The sequence below is a fragment of the Scyliorhinus torazame genome, chromosome 17 (assembly GCF_047496885.1).
Source record: "Scyliorhinus torazame isolate Kashiwa2021f chromosome 17, sScyTor2.1, whole genome shotgun sequence".
NCBI classification, from domain to species: Eukaryota; Metazoa; Chordata; class Chondrichthyes; order Carcharhiniformes; family Scyliorhinidae; genus Scyliorhinus; species Scyliorhinus torazame.
Genome location: NC_092723.1, coordinates 84635005 through 84656758, shown reverse-complemented (window position 1 = coordinate 84656758; position 21754 = coordinate 84635005). Strand labels below are relative to the sequence as shown.

Here is a 21754-nt window from a genome sequence, read left to right as displayed (position 1 = left end):
CTGGATCAGAGGGATTGTTCCTGGGGACTGTCAGGATCAGGGGGATTGTATCTGGGGACTGTCTGGATCAGAAGGATTGTTCCTGGGGACTCACTGGATCGGGGGATTGTACCTGGGGACTGTCTGGATCAGGCGATTGTACCTGGGGACTGTCTGGATCAGGAAACTGTACCTGGGGCCTGTGGATCAGAGGGATTGTTCCTGGGGACTGTCTGGATCGGAGGGAATTGTACCTGGGGACTGTCTGGATCAGAGGGACTGTTCCTGGGGACTGTTTGGATGAGGGGATTGTACCTGGGGACTGTCTGGATCAGGGGATTGTACCCGGGGACTGTTTGGATCAGGAGATTGTACCTGGGGACTGTCTGGATCGGGGGATTGTACCTGGGGACCGTGGATCAGAGGGATTGCTCCTGGGGACTGTCTGGATCAGAGGGATTGACCTGGGAACTGTCTGGATCATGGGGATTGTACTTGGGGAATGTCTGGATCTGGGGGATTGTTCCTGGGGACTGTCTGGATCAGAGGGATTGTTCCTGTGGACTATCTGGATCAGAGGGATTGTACTTGGGGAATGTCTGGATCTGGGGGATTGTTCCTGGGGTCTGTCTGGATCTGGGGGATTGTACCTGGTGAATGTCTGGATCTGGGGCATTGTTCCTGGGGACTGTCTGGATCGGGGGGATTGTACCTGGGGACTGTCTGGATCGGAGGGATTGATCGGGGGGACTGTCTGGATCGGGGGGGATTATACCTGGAGACTTAACTGGATCAGGGGATTATGTCTGGAGATTGTCTGGATCAGGGGATTATACCTGGGGGCTAACTGGATCAGGGGATTGTACCTGGGGACAGTCTGGATCGAGGGGATTATACCTGGGGACTGTCTGTGACGAATGTGATATAAAATAGTTACTTTAGAGATATTAGTTACTGTAATGTAGATATAGGCCGGTCTGATTCTGTTAGTTCACAGACAAAGGATTTCAGAACGCATGGCAAAGCAAGGGGGAGGGGAGACCAGCTAAGGAGGAGAAAAGGATGCTGGGTCATAGGAGGCCAGAGGAAGGGATGAGAAGTGAGCCAATCAGGATGTATGGCCAGGTCAGGAGGGGTATAGGATGACCTATGAGAATCGTGCATGTGAAACTTGATGCCATTTGAATGTATTGGTAGAGATTTCTTTGTTCTCCGGACTCACTCGATTCTGGAGATGCCGGAGGCAGCATGCGTTCTGTGTCTGTGTGAAACGAGTGAGACTTGCAAGTCATATAAAAATAACTAATGCTATGCTTGCAAATCCATCTCGAGTTTTATTGAGGCCAGACTGACGGGTAAAGAATTAAGATTTCTCATCTGGATCAAGGGATTGTACCTGTGGACTGTCTGGATCGGAGGGATTGATCCTGGGGACTGTCTGGATCGGGGGTGATTATACCTGGGGACTAACTGGATCAGGGGATTATACGTGGGGACTGTCTGGATCTGGGGGATTGTTCCTGGGGACTGTCTGGATCAGGGGATTATGCCTGGGGACTGTCTGGATCAGGGGATTGTGCCTGGGGACTGTCTGGATCAGGGAATTATACCTGGGGACTGTCTGAATCAGAGGGATTGTTCCTGGGAACTGTCTGGATCGGGATTATACATGGGATCTGTTGGTAGAAGGTTGGAATTTTTGCCTGTCTTTTTTGTCCTTTAAATTGAGGTGAATCACTAGAATCTGTTCATTAGAGTGAAACACTAATGATCAGGGGATTATACCTGGCGATTCAGGGGATTATACCCAGGGATTGTCTTGATCAGGGGGATTGTACCAGTGGACTCTCTGGATCAGGGGCTTGTACCTGGGGACAGTCTTGATCAGGGGTTTGTACCTGTGGACTGTCTGGATCAGGGGCATTGTAACTGGGGATGTCTGGATCAGAGGGATTGTTCCTGGGGACTGTCTGGATCGGGGGGATTTTACCTGTGGACTATCTGGATCGTGGGACTGTACCTGTGGACTGTCTGGTTCGGGGGATTGTACCTGGGAACTGTCTGGATTAGAGGGATTGTTCCTGGGGACTGTCAGGATCAGGGGGATTGTATCTGGGGACTGCCTGGATCAGAAGGATTGTTCCTGGGGACTCACTGGATCGGGGGATTGTACCTGGGGACTGTCTGGATCAGGCGATTGTACCTGGGGACTGTCTGGATCAGGGGACTGTACCTGGGGCCTGTGGATCAGAGGGATTGTTCCTGGGGACTGTCTGGATCGGAGGGGATTGTACCTGGGGACTGTCTGGATCAGAGGGACTGTTCCTGGGGACTGTTTGGATGAGGGGATTGTACCTGGGGACTGTCTGGATCAGGGGATTGTACCCGGGGACTGTTTGGATCAGGAGATTGTACCTGGGGACTGTCTGGATCGGGGGATTGTACCTGGGGACCGTGGATCAGAGGGATTGCTCCTGGGGACTGTCTGGATCAGAGGGATTGACCTGGGAACTGTCTGGATCATGGGGATTGTACTTGGGGAATGTCTGGATCTGGGGGATTGTTCCTGGGGACTGTCTGGATCAGAGGGATTGTTCCTGTGGACTATCTGGATCAGAGGGATTGTACTTGGGGAATGTCTGGATCTGGGGGATTGTTCCTGCGGTCTGTCTGGATCTGGGGGATTGTACCTGGTGAATGTCTGGATCTGGGGCATTGTTCCTGGGGACTGTCTGGATCAGGGGGATTGTACCTGGGGACTGTCTGGATCAGGGGGAATGTACCTGGGGACTGCCTGGTTCAGGGGGATTGTTCCTGGGGACTGTCTGGATCAGGGGGATTGTTCCTGGGGACTGTCTGGATCAGGTGGATTGTACCTGGGGACTGTCTGGATCAGGGGGATTGTTCCTCGGGACTGTCTGTATCAGGGGAATGTTCCTGGGGACTGTCTGGATCAGTGGGATTATTCCTGGGGACTTTCTGGATCAGGGGATTGTACCTGGGGACTGTCTGGATGAGGGGATTGTTCCTGGGGACTGTCTGGATCAGAGGGATTGTTCCTGGGGACTGTCTGGATCGGGGGGATTTTACCTGTGGACTATCTGGATCGTGGGACTGTACCTGTGGACTGTCTGGTTCGGGGGATTGTACCTGGGAACTGTCTGGATCAGAGGGATTGTTCCTGGGGACTGTCAGGATCAGGGGGATTGTATCTGGGGACTGTCTGGATCAGAAGGATTGTTCCTGGGGACTCACTGGATCGGGGGATTGTACCTGGGGACTGTCTGGATCAGGCGATTGTACCTGGGGACTGTCTGGATCAGGAAACTGTACCTGGGGCCTGTGGATCAGAGGGATTGTTCCTGGGGACTGTCTGGATCGGAGGGAATTGTACCTGGGGACTGTCTGGATCAGAGGGACTGTTCCTGGGGACTGTTTGGATGAGGGGATTGTACCTGGGGACTGTCTGGATCAGGGGATTGTACCCGGGGACTGTTTGGATCAGGAGATTGTACCTGGGGACTGTCTGGATCGGGGGATTGTACCTGGGGACCGTGGATCAGAGGGATTGCTCCTGGGGACTGTCTGGATCAGAGGGATTGACCTGGGAACTGTCTGGATCATGGGGATTGTACTTGGGGAATGTCTGGATCTGGGGGATTGTTCCTGGGGACTGTCTGGATCAGAGGGATTGTTCCTGTGGACTATCTGGATCAGAGGGATTGTACTTGGGGAATGTCTGGATCTGGGGGATTGTTCCTGGGGTCTGTCTGGATCTGGGGGATTGTACCTGGTGAATGTCTGGATCTGGGGCATTGTTCCTGGGGACTGTCTGGATCGGGGGGATTGTACCTGGGGACTGTCTGGATCGGAGGGATTGATCGGGGGGACTGTCTGGATCGGGGGGGATTATACCTGGAGACTTAACTGGATCAGGGGATTATGTCTGGAGATTGTCTGGATCAGGGGATTATACCTGGGGGCTAACTGGATCAGGGGATTGTACCTGGGGACAGTCTGGATCGAGGGGATTATACCTGGGGACTGTCTGTGACGAATGTGATATAAAATAGTTACTTTAGAGATATTAGTTACTGTAATGTAGATATAGGCCGGTCTGATTCTGTTAGTTCACAGACAAAGGATTTCAGAACGCATGGCAAAGCAAGGGGGAGGGGAGACCAGCTAAGGAGGAGAAAAGGATGCTGGGTCATAGGAGGCCAGAGGAAGGGATGAGAAGTGAGCCAATCAGGATGTATGGCCAGGTCAGGAGGGGTATAGGATGACCTATGAGAATCGTGCATGTGAAACTTGATGCCATTTGAATGTATTGGTAGAGATTTCTTTGTTCTCCGGACTCACTCGATTCTGGAGATGCCGGAGGCAGCATGCGTTCTGTGTCTGTGTGAAACGAGTGAGACTTGCAAGTCATATAAAAATAACTAATGCTATGCTTGCAAATCCATCTCGAGTTTTATTGAGGCCAGACTGACGGGTAAAGAATTAAGATTTCTCATCTGGATCAAGGGATTGTACCTGTGGACTGTCTGGATCGGAGGGATTGATCCTGGGGACTGTCTGGATCGGGGGTGATTATACCTGGGGACTAACTGGATCAGGGGATTATACGTGGGGACTGTCTGGATCTGGGGGATTGTTCCTGGGGACTGTCTGGATCAGGGGATTATGCCTGGGGACTGTCTGGATCAGGGGATTGTGCCTGGGGACTGTCTGGATCAGGGAATTATACCTGGGGACTGTCTGAATCAGAGGGATTGTTCCTGGGAACTGTCTGGATCGGGATTATACATGGGATCTGTTGGTAGAAGGTTGGAATTTTTGCCTGTCTTTTTTGTCCTTTAAATTGAGGTGAATCACTAGAATCTGTTCATTAGAGTGAAACACTAATGATCAGGGGATTATACCTGGCGATTCAGGGGATTATACCCAGGGATTGTCTTGATCAGGGGGATTGTACCAGTGGACTCTCTGGATCAGGGGCTTGTACCTGGGGACAGTCTTGATCAGGGGTTTGTACCTGTGGACTGTCTGGATCAGGGGCATTGTAACTGGGGATGTCTGGATCAGAGGGATTGTTCCTGGGGACTGTCTGGATCGGGGGGATTGTTTCCCTGGGGACTGTCTGGCTCAGCGGGATTGTTCCTGGGGACTGTCTGGATCAGAGGGATTGACCTGGGAACTGTCTGGATCATGGGGATTGTACTTGGGGAATGTCTGGATCTGGGGGATTGTTCCTGGGGACTGTCTGGATCAGAGGGATTGTTCCTGTGGACTGTCTGGATCAGAGGGATTGTATCTGTTTCTCTCTGTGACTTTTTTTCTCGCCCACTCCTTTCCCCTCTCCCTGTCATAGAACATAGAACATACAGTGCAGAAGGAGGCCATTCGGTCCACCGAGTCTGCACCGACCCACTTAAGCCCTCACCTCCACCCTATCCCCGTAACCCAATACCTCCTCCTAACCATTTTTGGACATTAAGGGCCATTTTAGCATGTCCAATCCACCTAATTTTTGGACTGTGGAAGGAAACCGGAGCAACCGGAGGAAAGCCACGCAGACACGGGGAGAACGTGCAGACTCCACACAGACAGTGACCCAGCGGAGAATCGAACCTGGGACACTGGCGCTGTGAAGCCACAGTGCTCGCCACTTGTGCTACCGTGCTGCTGTGTCTCCTTCTGCCTTTCTCTCAGTGTCCTGCTGTCTCTCTCTCTCTCTCTTTACCGCACTTGCTTTCGCTCTCACTGGGCACAATTGTATCGAACTTTCTGGAGATGACTGAAGGAACATACAGGGCTGGCCAGTGGAACCTCCTGCTCGATTTCCCGGGCATCAGCTCATGAATAAGCTGCCACCTGGGTTGCCATGTCAATCATGATCCAGGAAAATAATTACCACAATATAATAAATAGGGAGAAAATTGAATAAAGTAGCCAGAAATAAAGAAATCAGATTCCCATTGGAACACCACCACCTGCAAGTTCCCCTCCCAGCCACGCACCATCCTGACAGGGAAATATATCACCATTCCTTCACTGTCACTGGGTCAAAATGTTGTAACTTCCTCCCTAACAGCACAGTGTGTGTACCTACACCATCAGGTTGATAGCAGATCCCAAGAAAAGCAATTTGTAGAATGACGATGAGATTTTTTTTTGGAGCAGCTTGTGGTAGAGCCCACTAGGGAACAGGTAATTCTGGATTTGGTGATGTGTAATGAGGCAAACTTGATTAGGGAACTTAAGGTGAAGGAACCCTTAGGGAGCAGTGACCGCAATATGATAGAATTTACCCTGCAGTTTGAGAGGGAGAAGCTGTAACGGTTTTACAATTGAGTAAAGGTAACTACAAAGACATGAGGGAGGAGCTGGCCAGAGTTGATTGGAGAAGGAGCCTAGTAGGGAAGACAGTGGAACAGCAATGGCAGGAGTTTTGGGGGGTTATTCGGGAGGCACAACAGAAATTCATCCCAAGGAGGAGGAAACATGCCACGGGAAGACAGATCAACCATGGCTGACAAGGGGAGTTGCTCTGGGAGTCCTCAACATCGACCCTGGACCCCATGAAGCCTCGTGGCTTCAGGTTAAACATGGGCAAGGAAACCTCCTGCTGATTACCACATACCGGCCAACATCAGCTGATGAATCAGCACTCCTCCATGTTGAACACCACTTGGAGGAAGCACTAAGGGTGGCAAGGGCATAGAATGTATTCTGGATGGGGGACTTCAATGTTCATCCGCAAGAGTGGCTCGGTAGCGCCACCACAGACGAGCTGGCTGGGTCCTAAAGGATATAGCTGCTGGACTGGCACTGTGACAGGTGGTGAGGGAACCAACAAGAGGGAAACTCATTCTGACATCATCCTCACCAACCTGGATGCATCTGTCCATGATAGTATCGATAGGAGTGACCAACACACACCGGCCTTGTGGAGTTGAAGTCCTGCCTTCACATTGAGGATACCTGAAAAGGGGAGGGGGGGGGCGGTGATGAGGCAGAAGTCATGGTACACATTGGTATCAATGACATAGGTAGAAAGAGGGATGAGGTCTTGCATCAAGAATTCAGGGAGTTGGGTAGTAGACTAAAAAGCAGAACCTCTCCGATTGTAATCTCTGGATGCCACATGTTAGCGAGTACAGAAATAGGAGAACAGCGCAGATGAATGCGTGGCTTGATGCAGGAGGGAGAGTTTTAGATTCCTAGATCACTGGGACCATTTCTGGGGAAGGTGGGACCTGTACAAGCGTGAACCAGAGCGGGTCTAACATCCTTGTTGCCGGGTTTGCTAGTGCTGTTGGGAGGAGTTTAAACTAATTCGGCCAGGGGAAGGGACACAGACTGTTAGCAGAATTGGGACATAGTAAAACACAAAAAAGCAATTAGATCAGAGGGTATGCAGCGGTAGTAAGTTTCAAGGGAGTAAGACCAGACTGGATGGCCTCTACTTTAATGTCAAGAGAATTACAGGTAAAATGGATGAGGTAAGGGAAAGGATTGACACGTGTAATTATGATGTAGTAGCCATCACAAAGATGTGATTGAGGGAGGGGTAGCTCAACATCCTGGGCTATAGAGTCTTCAGGCGAGACAGAGGAGGGGGTATAAGAGGAGGAGGCATTGCATTATTAGTTAAGGAGTCAGTTATTTTGGTAAGGAGAGATGATATCTTGGAGGGGGCATCAAATGAAGCTTTTTGTGGGGAGAGCCAGGAGCAGAAAAGCTAGGTCTTTATTATAGACCCCCAGATGGTCAGCAGGAAATTGAGGAGCAATTGAGTAATCATTAATTGGGATAGTCACTGTGTTACGGGCTTAGATGGAGTAGAGTTCTTAAAATATATACAGGAAAGGGCGGCACGTGACACAGTGGTTAGCACTGCAGCCTATGCTGCTGAGGAACCAGGTTTGAATCCTGGCCCTGGGTCACTGTCCATGTGGAGTTTGCATATTCTCCCCGTGTGTGCGTGGGTTTCACCCCACAACCCATAGATGTGCAGGGTAGGTGGATTGACCACACTAAATTGCCCCTTAATTGTAAAAAAATAATTGGGTACTCTAAATTTTTTTTAAAAAAAATATATACATGAGAACGTTTTAGCTCAATATGTAGAGGGTCCAGCACGGGACGGTGCTTGCTGGACCTAATTCCGGGGATTGATTCCTGGAGTGAGAGGGATGTGCTTTGAGGAGAGATTGAGTAAAATGTGCCGATACTGACTGGTGTTTAGAAGAATAAGAGGTGGCCTCATTGAAAAGTCAGGGGCGAGATTCTCCCCTACCCGGCGGGGCGGGGGGTCCAGGCGGGATGGAGTGGCGTGAACCACTCCGGCGTTGGGCTGCCCCAAAGCTACGGAATCCTCCACACCTTCAGGGACTAGTACGCCGCAGGAGTGGCTTACGCCCCGTCGACCGGCGCTGAAGGGCCTCCGCCGGCCAGCGTGAGTTGGCGCATGCGCGGGAGCGCCAGCGTGTGCTAGCGTCATCCCAGGGCATGCGCAGGGGGCGTTCATCTCTGCATCAGCCATCGCGGACTTTTACACCAGCCGAGGTGGAGGAATAGAGTGCCCCCACGGCACGGGCCCGCCGCGGATCGGTGGGCCTCGATCGCGGGCCAGGCCACCGTGGGGGCACCTCCCAGGACCAGATCCCCCCGCGCCCCCCGAGGACCCCAGAGGCCGCCCGCACAGCTAGGTCCCGCCGGTAAGTACCTACTCTAATTTACGCCGGCGGGACCGGCCGAAAATGGCGGCCACTCGGCCCATCGCGGGCCGGAGAACCGCCGGGGGGCCCTCTGCCAGCGGCCGGCACGGCATGATTCACGCCCCCGCCAAATCTCCGGCGCCGGAGAATTCAGCAGCCGGCGGGGTCGGGATTCACGCCGCCCCCCGCCGATTCTCCGACCCGGCGGGGGGGGGGGGGGTCGGAGAATCCCGCCCCAGATATTTCGAGGGTTTGGGTGGGTAGATCTGAGAGGCTGTTTCCCCGGCTGGAAATCTAGAATTAGTGGTCACAGTCTCAGGATAAGGGGTTGGCCATTTAGTAGTGAAATGAGGATACATTTCTTGAGGGTTGTGAATCTGTTAGAACCCCCCACCCAGATGACTTTAGGCACTTGGTTGTTGAGTATGGTCAAAACTGAGATAGATACACTCTAAGGGAATTAAGGGAGATGAGGTGGGAAAGTAGAGCTGTAGTTGAGTGGCTCAATGGCCTGCACCTGCTCTTATTTTATAAGATCAACCAATTAATGTTTTAGAGAATCACATCAATTGGACATCAATGTACGGGGTTCTCTACCCGTCCTCTGAACGGCTCTAATTCAGTTTAAATATGGTCATTGATCTTTGCTGAGTTCGGGCGATTCTAATTTAAGATGTATAAAATTGCTGCTTTTGAAAGTTGTCTGATGTTCCATGTCATTTCCATGACTCCCACCTTTCCAGTGTTTATCTCCTCTGTCATTCTCTACTCAATGATCCCGACCATTGACATGGCAAAGAAGCTCCACTGGAACCCTACAGAAAAGGTAAGCTTTGATTCGAGTGAAAATTTGGGGATATGGGAGTTGTTGAGTGGGTGGGGTGGAGTGGGGAGGGGGGGGTGTTGGGGGTTGTGTTGGTGTTGGGGAAGGGGCAGCAGGAGTTGAGCATTGGGGGAGCAAATGAAAACGCTGAGGCACTCCAAAGAAAACAAACACCAACGTATCACAGGCTTGATTTACAGCAGGAATCGGGCCTCAGAGAGCAGCCAAGGCATCTCGGACATTCTTGAGCCCACAGTTTGGGAAGCCCTGTCATAATCCACGCAGTTGCTTCTATCACACACAGACTGTGTCGATAGTGCAAATGAGGACTGAGGCCCTGATTCCACGGGCACCACAGGTTCTTCAGTACTTAGCGAAGAACAACTGAAATCCTCATTTCACAGGTAGGTGTGAGGGAGTTAAACATTGTGCTCCATGGTTATATCCTCCTCAAATTTCTGCTGCTACAAACATTCACCAGCATGGGCTTACTTCCTGGGGCTGAGGTTAGTTGGGTGTGCAGCCAGGTGGAAACTCCACTCCCTTGGGCTTCTCAGTCCGGCGATTTATAGAATCATAGAATATACAGTGCAGAAGGAGGCCATTCAGCCCATCGAGTCTGCACAGACCCTTGGAAAGAGCACCCTACTTAAACCCACGCAGCAACTCTATCCCAGTAACCCCACCTAACCTTTTGGACACTAAGGGGCAATTTACCATGGCCAATCTACCGAACCTGCACATCTTTGGACTGTGGGAGGAAACCGGAGCACCCGGAGAAAACCCAGGCAGACACAGGCAGAACCAAGCTGGGAATCGAACCTGGGTCTTTGGAGCTGTAAAGCAACAGTGCTAACCACTGTGCCAAGTGCCGCCTTTGATACCAATTTGAACGAACGTCAGACTCTAGGAAAAAACTGATGAACCCAGTTACAAATGGTTACTGATTTAAGGCAGGAAAATCCATTGGTTTGCACAACTTGGCATTAAATTGGCAGGAGGATCCATGTGTTTGAGTGGAAAATTACACATTATTGAGGGGGGCTTCTCTCTGACGTGGAGGTTAAGGCATTATGTTGGAGCAAAATAAAATGATGTTGCCCACTTCAGTTGTCCAAAATAAAATGTATGAATCGGTGATACTGATATTGAGTGCGAGAGCTGAACATTCCACCGTGGAGTTGGAAAAAGAGTCTTTCCCCATGTCCAGCTTCACCACAGATATTGGACAGCCACTAGCTCCTGAGTTATACTGGGCAGCATGGTAGCACAGTGGTTAGCATTGTTGCTTCACAGCGCCAGGGAGCCAAGTTCAATTCCCGGCTTGGGTCACTGTCTGTGCGGAGTCTGCACGTTCTCCCTGTATCATTGTGGGTTTCCTCCGGGTGCTCCGGTTTCCTCCCACAGTCCAAAGATGTGCGGGTTAGGTGGATTGGTCACACTAAATTGCCCTGTAGTGTCCAAACGTAAGGTGGGGGTTACTGGGTTACGGGGATAGGGTGGAGGTGTGGGCTTGGAAAGGGGCTCTTTCAGGGGCCGGTGTAGACTCAATGGGCCGAATGTCCTCTTTCTGCATTGTAAATTCTATAAGATGTTTTGAATCAGTACAAGTACACAGGATACTTCCACCATTCCACCACAGGATACCTGGCTCCCCACTCTGCAACTGGATCCTCGACTTTCTGACCCACGAATCAGTAAGAATAAACAACACCTCCTCCACAATAGTCCTCAATACCGGCGTCCCGCAAGGCTAATTGGATTGGATTGCCCCCTACTATACTCCCTGTACACACACGACTGCGTGGCAAACTTTGGTTCCAACTCCATCTACACGTTTGCTGACAATTCGGCCATAGTGGGTCGGATCTTGAATAACGACGAGCTGGTCATTGACTTCAGGAAGCAAAGTACTGTACACAACCATGTCAGCATCAATGGGGCCGAGGTGGAGATGGTTAACAGCTTCAAATTCCTAGGGGTACACATCACCAAACATCTGTCCTGGTCCACCAACGTCGACGCTACCACCAAGAAAGCACAACAGCGCCTATATTTCCTCAGGAAACTAAGGAAATTCGGCATGTCCACATTAACCCTTACCAACCTTTACAGATGCACCATAGAAAGCATCCTATCTGGCTGCATCACAGCCTGGTGTGGCAACTGCTTGGCCCAAGGCCGCAAGAAACTTCAGAGAGTCGTGAACACCGCCCAGTCCATCACACAAACCTGCCTCCCATCCATTGACTCCATCTACACCTCCCGCTGCCTGGGAAAAGCGGGCAGCATAATCAAAGACCCCTCCCACCCAGCTTGCTCACTCTTCCAACTTCTTCCATCGGGCAGGGGATACAAAAGTCTGAGAACACGCACAAACAGACTCAAAAACAGCTTCTTTCCCGCTGTTACCAGACTCCTAAACGACCCTCTTATGGACTGACCTGCTTAATACTATACACCTGTTTGCTTCACCCGATGCCAGTGTTTATGTCGTTACATTGTGTACCTTGTGTTGCGCTATTATGTATTTTATTTTATTTTATTTTCATGTACTTAATGAACTGTTTATATGTTCGCAGAAAAATACTTTTCACTGTACCTTGGTACACGTGACAACCAATCCAATCCAATCCAATCCAATCCAATTACTCACCGCACAGGAGCATGTATAGGAAATCATGGGATTTGAAAAGGATTTCGCAATAAGTGCTCCTGTAGAGCCAGAGACTTTACTGAAACTGCCCAGTGACTGCCCAAGCCCCACGTAGCATTTGTGGCAAGACAGCTGAATTGACAGCTCAAATCGAGATAAATATGTCTGATCTGATAGCCATTACACAGACATAGCTGCAGGGTGCCTGGGACCTGAATATTCAAGACTAGGCATTCATTTAGGAAGGACTGGAAGCTAGGAAAAGGTGAAGGGGCAACTCTATTAATTCAGAATGACATTGGTACATTGATACAACAGAGAAAGACAATATTATTTCCAGAAATCAAGATATAAGTTCAGTTTAAATGCAGATGAGAAACAATAAAGGCAAGAGATCACTTGTGGGAGTGGTGTACAGATTGCTTCACATTAATCACACTGTAGGACGGGATATACAGGAACAAATAATGGGGACTTGTGAGAAAGGTACAGGGATAATCAGGGTGATTCTAATCTATGGGCCCAGCAAATCAGATAGGCACGGTAACCTGGCTGTTGAGTTAATAAAATATTTTTGGGGCAGTTTCTTAGAGTAGTGTGTGCTAACAGCGACCAGAGAGCAGGCGAGACCAGATCTTATATGTGAAATGAGAAGGGATTAATTAATGATCGTAGTGATCATACTCTGTTTCAATTTCACATTCAATTTGAGGGAGAGGGGAGTGGATCAAAGATTCATGTTTTAAACTTAAATAAGGGCAATTATGATGGGATGAACGCCCAGCTAGCAAAAATGAACTGGGAAATTACCTTCGGGGATAGGTCAGTAAAAATGCAGAGGCAGACATTTAGGGAGATATTTGAGTTACTCCGAACACATACATTCCAGTGAGAAAGACTCTAAGGAAAGGGCACCAACCCGTACCTTGGGTAGGCTGGGTCGAGGTGAACTGCACTTGATGCAGTGTAGCGAGAGACAGACCTCCAACACTTGATAAAATGCAACATGATTTTATGCAACATCTAAACTATTATACATGTTCAACTGTGGGTTGACACTATGCTGACTTGACTGGAGACCTGACACTAGCCTGACCAGACTAACATAGCTACCACATGGTGTCGACACTGGCTAGCTCACGAGATCTGACTGTCTCAGAGGCTGAGAGAGAGAGCGGGAAACTGGTGCCCTCTGGCTTCATAGTGGTCATGTCCTGTCTGGTGATTGGCTGCTCTGTTCTGTGTGCTTACTGGTCATCCTGTGGTGTCAATCACTGCCTGTCTGAACTCCATTGTATACATAGATGTATATTATGACATCTCCCCCCCACCCCCTTTTTTTTATATTGTGTGTGTTGGGATAATAAATATTAAGGTGCATGTGCGTGTGGATGTGTATATGTGCATGACTATATACAGAATGTGCTAAAATGAACTTATGTACACAGGGGGTGTCGCTCGTGCAGATATAGGGCAGATGAAACGGTAACAACGATATTTACAGAGGTCAAAACGATAAGGTAACAGTTGTGCAAAAGTTCAGTCTATAAGTTTAGTCGCTGCGGCGGGCGATGAATTCTGGTTGACCGCCTCAAGGGTGGATCAGGGACCGCTGCCAATGCGGTGGTCGCAGAGGTCGGCAGGATTGCTGGTAGATCGGTGGCCTCGTGGTAGGGCACGTCCGGAGGAAGCATTGTGTGAGGCGGGACATCATGGTTAGGTGGCGGGCGTGAAACTCTGCCTGTTGCGTCGTAGGAAGGAGCCATGCGGACGAGGAACGATCTCGGGGCCACTTGCTTGACCACCACAGCTGTGGCGGACCAGCCGCCGTCAGGCAACTGCACACGAACACGATCAGTTGAGACCAGCTCGGGGAGATCGGCGGCATGAGCGTCGTATGCTGATTTCTGTTGGGCCCGAGACTGCTGCATCTTTTGTATGACCGTGAGGTGGTCAAGGTCTGAACATGGATGGCCGGAACCGTGGTTCGCAGAGTGCAATTCATGAGCATCTGTGCGGGAGACAACCCAGTGGACAGCGGGGTTGCTCTGTATGCCAGCAGCGCCAAGTTGAAGTTGGAGCCTGAGTCTGCAGCCTTGCATAGTAATCTCTTGACGATATGGACCCCTTTTTCGGCCTTTCCGTTTGACTGCGGGTAGTGGGGGCTGGAGGTTATGTGACGAAAGTTGTATAGGCGGGCAAACTCAGACCATTCCTGGCGGTAAAAACAGGGACCGTTGTCACTCATCACCGTGAGCGGTATCCCATGCCTGGCAAACGTTTCTTTGCATGCTTTAATCACCACCTGCGACATGAGGTCGGACAGTTTCACCACTTCAGGGTAATTGGAGAAGTAGTCGACCAGTAGTCACGCCCCTTGGCGTGGAAAAGGTCGACACTGACTTTGGACCATGGGGAGATCACTAACTATCTCGTGTTGCTGCAGAGTTTCTTTGGGTTGAGCTGGCTGAAATTTCTGACATGTGGGGCAGTTGAGGACCATGTTGGCAACATCCTGGCTGATGCCCGGCCAATAGACTGCCTCTCGAGCTCTGCGTCGACATTTCACGACCCCCAGGTGACCCTCATGGAGTTGGCCGAGCACCATAGCTCGCATGCTCTGCGGAATCACAATCCTATCGAGCTTCATGAGGATGCCGTCCACCACCGTCAGGTCGTCCTTGACGTTGTGAAACTGGGGACACTGTCCCTTCTGTCAGCCATTCGTGAGGTGCTGCATCACGCTGTAGCAGAGGATCCTTGGCTGTTTCCTCACGAATATGGATGACCTTCTCATCAGTGACAGGAAGGTTAGAGGCACACATTTGCACCTGCGCATCGATTTGGCAGACAAAGTCAGTTTGTTCACACGGTGTGGTGATAGACCTGGAAAGGGCATCTGCAACAATGAGTTATTTGCCTGGCACGTAGACAAGTTCAAAATCATAGCGGCGTAGCTTGAGAAGGATTCGCTGTCATTTCATTTAAATCCTTCTGGAGGCGTCATGTCATTTAAATCCTTCTGGATTATGTGGATTAGTGGCCTGTGGTCCGTCTCAACCGTGAATTTTGGGAGGCCATACACATAGTCGTGAAATCTGTCGATTCCCGTTAGGAGGCCCAGGCATTCCTTCTCGATCTGAGCGTGCCGTTGCTCAGTGGGCGTCATGGCTCTGGAGGCATACGCAACTGGGGCCCATGACGAGGAGTCATCCCGTTGGAGGAGCACCGCCCCAATACCGTCCTGGCTCGCGTCAGTGGATATTTTGGTCTCTTTGGTCGGATCGAAAAACGCCAGAACTGGGGCTGTGGTGAGTTTTGCCCTCAGCTCACGCCATTCGTTCTCATGAGCGGGCAGTCACTGGAATTCAGTCGACTTTTTGACGTGATGGCGGAGGGCTGTGGTGTGTGCCGCCATGTTGGGAATGAACTTCCCGAGGAATTTGACCATCCCTAGAAAGCGGAGGGCCGCCTTCTTGTCCTCTGGGGTCTTCATGGCATTGATCGCCGCGACCTTGTCAGCATCTGGCCTTGCTGCGAGATGTGGTCACCAAGGAATTTGATTTCTGATTGACCGAACGAGCACTTGGCTCTGTTGAGTTGGAGGCCATGCTCACGGATTCTGTGGAATACCTGCTTGAAGCGATCGATGTGTTCTTGAGGAGTTGTGGACCAGATTATGACATCGTCAACATACACGCGCACCCTCTCGATACCCTCCATCATCTGTTCCATGATGCGGTGAAATACCTCTGAGGCAGAGATGATGCCAAAAGGCATCCGGTTGTAGCAGTAGCGACCGAACGGGGTATTGAATGTGCACAGCTTGCGACTGGATGCATCCAGCTGTATTTGCGTGTATTGGAGGCGTCCAACTTCGTAAAAAGTTTGGCATGAGCCATGTCGCTGGTCAACTCCTCTCGTTTTGGTATCGGGTAATGTTCCCTCATGATGTCGCGGTTTAAATCCTTGGGGTCGATGCAGATTATAAGCTCCCCTGAAGGCTTCTTGATGCAGACCATGGAGCTGACCCAGCCCGTGGGTTCTGTGACCTTTGATATTGTGCCTGGAGGTCCTGTAACTGCTGCTTGAGGCGGTCTTTGAGGGGTGCCGGCACCCAACGTGGTGTGTGGATCACAGGGGTGGCGTTTGGTTTGAGCAGGATTTTGTATCGGTATGGGAGTGTGCCCATTCCGTCGAAGACGCTGTGGTACTGCGTGATGATGTCATTAATTTCAGCCTGGAAGTTTTCATCAGGTGAGGCCGTTGCCTGTGAGGATGACATGGTGTGGACTCCCTAAACTAAGTTCAGGAGTTTGCAGGCCCGAGCACCGAGCAGGGATGCTCTGTCAGGTCCCACAATCTCAAATCGCAGTGTCGCTTTAAATGACTTATTGGAAACTCCGAGTTGGCATGAGGCACTGGCAGCTATGGCATTGCCATTGTAGTCAAGGAGCTGGCAGCCCGGTGGAAGAATGCTTGGTCTGACGCGGATTGTGTCGAGATCGGATTTGGAGATGAGGTTCGCCGATGCGCCGGTGTCCAGTTTGAACCGGATGCGAGCCTTGTTGACTGTGAGGACAGCACACCACTCGTCGTCGGGATCCACGCTGAGGATCGGGAGGTGCGTCGCTGTCTTGGAGAAAGGCAGCGCGTGTTTCGTAATGATGCCCACCGGTATGGAGATTTGAGGCATGCAGCATCAGGATCTGTTGGGCTGTCGGGGTCGGAGTCTGGCATGGCCTGCTGTATTGAACGGACGCTTCTGCGCCGCGGCTGGGATCGCTGGATGCTGGGCAGTGGAGCAGATCTGCAAAGGGCTGCATAGTGGCCAAGCTTGCCACACTGTAGACACCATCGTGACTTTGCCGGACATTGCCGCTTTAAATGGGCGGAGCCACAATTCGGACACGTCATGACGCCAACATCAGCGCATTCTGTGTGCCATCGCGCATGCGCAGTGCAGTCGAACAACGTACGCGCCTGCGCAGTCTGGTCGTCGGTCTCGCCGTCCCCTCAGTTGTGGCGCGCATGCGCAGGAGTCCAGGAAAAGTGCGCGGAATGGCCACTCTCGTCGATACATCGGCCCTGCATTTGTGTGATGGCCTGCACCCGTTCCGCCTCGTGGGAGGTTAGCTTTGCCGTTTCTGCCGCCCTGATGTGGGAGTACCGATTGTTAGCATGTTCGTGGAGGACGCACGTTTCGATGGCGATGGTGAGGGTGAGCTGCTTGACTTTCAGGAGCTGCTGGTGAAGGGAATCGGAGTGGACCTCGGAAATGATCTGATCCCGGATCATGGAATCGGTGGTCGAGTCATAGTTACCTGACTGCGCGAGGATGCGGAAATGGGTCAGAAAGGATTGAAAAGTTTCATCCTTACTCTGAAGCATCTGATGGAAAACGTACCGTTCAAAGCTCTCATTCACCTCAATGTCGCAGTGGCTGTCGAACTTCAGCAGGACTGTTTTAAATTTTGTCTTGTCTTCGCCTTCAGTGAACGTAAGGGAGTTGTAGATGTGGATTGGCGTGGTCCCCGGCTGTGGAGAGGAATAGTGCGATTTTCCTGGCGTCTGATGTGGCCTCAAGATCGGTGGCTTTGAGATAGAGTTGGAACTTTTGTTTGAAGATCCTCCAATTTGCACCGAGGTTGCCGGGGCTGCGGAGGAGGGGGGATGTTTTCCATGTCACCGGATGGCTGTTTGTTGGTCAGCGCTGATTCACTCAAGGTAGGTCCGTCAAATTTTCAGCATCACTCAGCTGGTACCATGATGTGTTGGGTAGGCTGGGTCGATGTGGACTGCACTTGATGCAGTGTAGCGAGAGACAGACCTCCAACACTTGATAAAATGCAACATGATTTTATTCAACATCCAAACTATTATACATGTTCAACTGTGGGTTGACACTATGCTGATTTGACTGGAGACCTGACACTAGCCTGACCAGACTAACATAGCTACCACATGGTGTAGGCACTTGGCTAGCTCACGAGCTCTGACTGTCTCAGAGGCTGGGTCCCGAGAGAGAGCGCGGGAAACTGGTGCCCTCTGGCTTTATAGTGGTTGTGTCCTGTCAGTTAATTGGCTGCTCTGTTCTGTGTGCTTACTGGTCATCCTGTGTGTCAATCACTGCCTGTCTGAACTCCATTGTATACATAGATGTATACTATGACATAGCTAACTAAAGAAGTTAAAGATAGTCATAGAATTTACAGTGCAGAAGGAGGCCATTCGGCCCATCGAGTCTGCACCGGCTCTTGGAAAGAGCACCCTACCCAGGCCCACATCTCTACCCTATCCCCATAACCCAGTAACCCCACCCAACACTAAGGGCAATTTTGAACACTCAGGGCAATTTAGCATGGCCAATCCACCTAACCTGCACATCTTTGGACTGTGGGAGGAAACCGGAGCACCCGGAGGAAACCCACGCAGACACGGGGAGAACGTGCAGACTCCGCACAGACAGTGACCCAAGCCGGGAATCGAACCTGGGACCCTGGAGCTGTGAAGCAATTGTGCTAACCACTATGCTACCGTGCTGCCTATAGTGTCATATTGAAAGAAAAAGTGTATAATTCCGTAAATGTGAGTGCAGGCCAGAAGATTGAACAGAATATAAAGAACAGCAAAAAATGATAAAGATTAATAAGGTGGGAGAAATTAAGAGTACAGAGAAAGCTAGCTAGAAATATAAAAACAGCTAATAAGAGATTTTACGGACTTACGTTGGCGGGCATGAGCTGAGCAGTCACGCCGAAGGTGGCTCTCATCTAAGAACATCGACTAAGGCCTTTTAACCCCAACAAACAGGCACCAAAAGCATAGAAAATCCCCCAAATTAACTCCCATCAACCACACTGCCATCTAAGATGGGGAAGAGCCAGCCACACAGCTGAACAGAGATGAGGAGGAATTTCTTCAGCCAGAGGGTGGTGAATCTGTGGAACTCTTTGCCGCAGAAGGTAGTGGAGGCCAATTCACTGAGTGTCTTTAAGACAGAGATAGATAGGCTTTTGATCAATAAGGGGATCAGGGGTTATGAGGAGAAGGCAGGAGAATGGGGATGAGAAAAATATCAGCCATGATTGAATGGCAGAGCAGACTCGATGGGCCGAATGGCCTAATTCTGCTCCTATGTCTTATGAAAAGCCCAGTAAGAAGTCTTACAACACCAGGTTAAAGTCCAACAGGTTTGTTTTGAATCACTAGCTTTCAGAGCGCTGCTCCTTCCTCAGATGAAATGCCAGCAGAGATGAGGGGAAGGGCACCTCAGCCTTGGAACAGGGAAGCACACGTGGAGGCACAGAACCAGCGAGGGCCGATCCCACAGATTTCCCAGCACAGACATGGGTGCTGATGGGACAAATTAAGTGCTTTATCACCTCCGAGCTCCAGAGACACAGGGAGGAGATGAAAAAAGACCTCTTGCCGCGTGTCAAGGCAGCAGTAGAGGTCACAACGGCCCCCATGACTGAGAAGATGGAACGGAGGCCAGAGGCCCAGACGTCAATGACACATGACTTCGTGAAAGCCACCACGGATGAAGGGGACTGGATTGCGACAGTCTAGGCTGAGATGGTGAGACCCAGAAGGGGTTGAAGGACAAGGTTGTTGACAAAACTTGAGGAAAGTGGGGCTTTCGGAGAGAACAGAAGGGAGAAACTCCACAGAATACATCACAGAAATACTCAGAAAATTGATCGGCAAGGAGGGCTTCCCCAAGCCCCCGGAAGCAGACCGTTCCCACAGGTCGCTCCGGCAGTGGTCCAGGGCTGCGGAACCACCACGGGCGATACTCGTAAAGCTCCATAGATGCCAAGATAAAGGGTGGATCCTGAGGTGTACCAGGACATTGGTTCAGACCTGGCCAAGCGCTGGGCAGTATTTAACATGGATAAATCCGCGCTCTACAAAAGTGGGTTGTGATTTGGCATGCTCCACCCTGCCAAACTGTGGTCACATACCAAAATACAGAACTATACTTTGACGTCCCAGAAGAGGTCAACAAGTTTGACCAGAAAAATGGACTGGATGAGCAACAATAGAGGGCAATAGGCCAGAACGTGGACTGCAAGGAGCAGAAAGGGGCAGGGGTGACCACATGCAAGGGTGCAGAACAAAGAGGGGGAGAGGTAAACGGGGTTTAATAGGGAAATCCAACTGTCGGGGAGCCGCTACATTAACAGCAAGCTGGTGTACGGGAAGTACAGCGAGGGAGGAGGCTGTGGTGCACTTCCCAGGAGGGAGGGAGCGCCTGGGAGGAGAGAGGGGAAAAACAGAATTTCAGGGGAAACAAAAGGATTAGATGGGGTGGACAGGGGGAGGATAGAGATAGGGGCAAAGTCAAGGGAGGGGGGGGACAAGGAGAGGGGAGCACAAGGATAGGGGGCACAGTGGGCAAAGCAGGTGGGGTGTAGTGGGAAGGGGAGGGTAGAGTGCTGGTTGCGGATGGCGAAAAAACGAAGCAGTCGGTAGCCATCTTGAATGGGCCGTGAACAAGGGCAGGCCCGGATGAACAGGGCCAAGCCCACAGGGTGAGTATCGTTTACCCCAAAGTAACACTGGGGTCTACAGAACCCAGATTGGGAACCCTGCCCTAGAGAGAGAATTATTCATGAAAAATAAGGAAATGGTGGATCAATTGAACAGATATTTTACATCTGTCTTCACTGTTATGGGCCAGGGTTTAGAGAACCCCAAAGGGTATCATGGAGTTCACCTGACCCACAACTTTTAATAGATACACCTTACAGGTGTAGTGCAACAGAGTTAAAGTACTTTTAAATTAAAACAATGTTTATTTATGAAACCAGTTAACCCTTTATAAACCCACAGTAAACATTTTAACAACTATCAACACCAATAACTCCCGCAAAGAATACAGTTCTCTATAAGTAACTCTTAATCTTTCCTTCCAACATCCTAAGACAAAATAAAGCCCTTTTTACAGAAAGACATCAGGTTTAACCTCTCTACAGAAACAGGTATTATTTTCAAATCACCAAAAGATCTGGAGACTGTGATGGTTTCATTTTTCATCTTTCCACTTTTGTTTAAGAAATATGGACAATGACATAAGTATTTTTTTAACAAAATAAAACACACAAACATTTATAATAACATAGTCCATTTTAGTTCTTCTTCTTCCAACTGGAATCCTTCTCGATTGACAGTCTCTTGGAACAAGAAGGTCTCTGCACGATCCATCCATTTCTCTATGCCTCGGCATTTCTCTTTAAAGTCAGATACTTTAGTTCAATCTGATCACAGAGTCCCTTGTAATTCTCCAACACAGGAACATTGGTTATCACAGCTTTCAGGCAGTCAAATACCTGTTGAAACTCCGCTGTCCACTGAAATCTTCGACGTTTCTTCAGCAAGTCCATCAGATGCTTTAAATGTTCTTTCCATGTCTGGCTGAAAATTACCAGATTGTTGATGTATACCGCACAATTGGGTAATCCTGAAACAACTTTGTTAGTTAACCATTGAAATGTGGCTGGGTCGTTTTTCATGCCAAATGGCATAACTTTGAATTGGTATATACCATCTGGAGTCACAAAAGCT

At 50.2% G+C, this 21754-nt stretch overlaps 1 protein-coding gene across 2 annotated transcripts in view; it reads left to right on the top strand.

The window, feature by feature from the left end:
- The window catches only part of LOC140393982 (DNA damage-regulated autophagy modulator protein 2-like), a 396903-nt gene that overhangs the window by 296086 nt on the left and 79063 nt on the right, over positions 1 to 21754 (top strand). The window contains exons 6-7 of one of the 2 annotated variants that reach the window (XM_072480701.1): positions 9449 to 9531; positions 12111 to 13564. In XM_072480701.1, coding sequence (XP_072336802.1) covers positions 9449 to 9531; positions 12111 to 12203 — 176 coding nt within the window. In that variant the 3' untranslated portion in view covers positions 12204 to 13564. Of the gene's footprint in view, positions 1 to 9448; positions 9532 to 12110; positions 13565 to 21754 lie in introns of those variants that run through there. The other variant, XM_072480700.1, reaches the window with a different exon arrangement.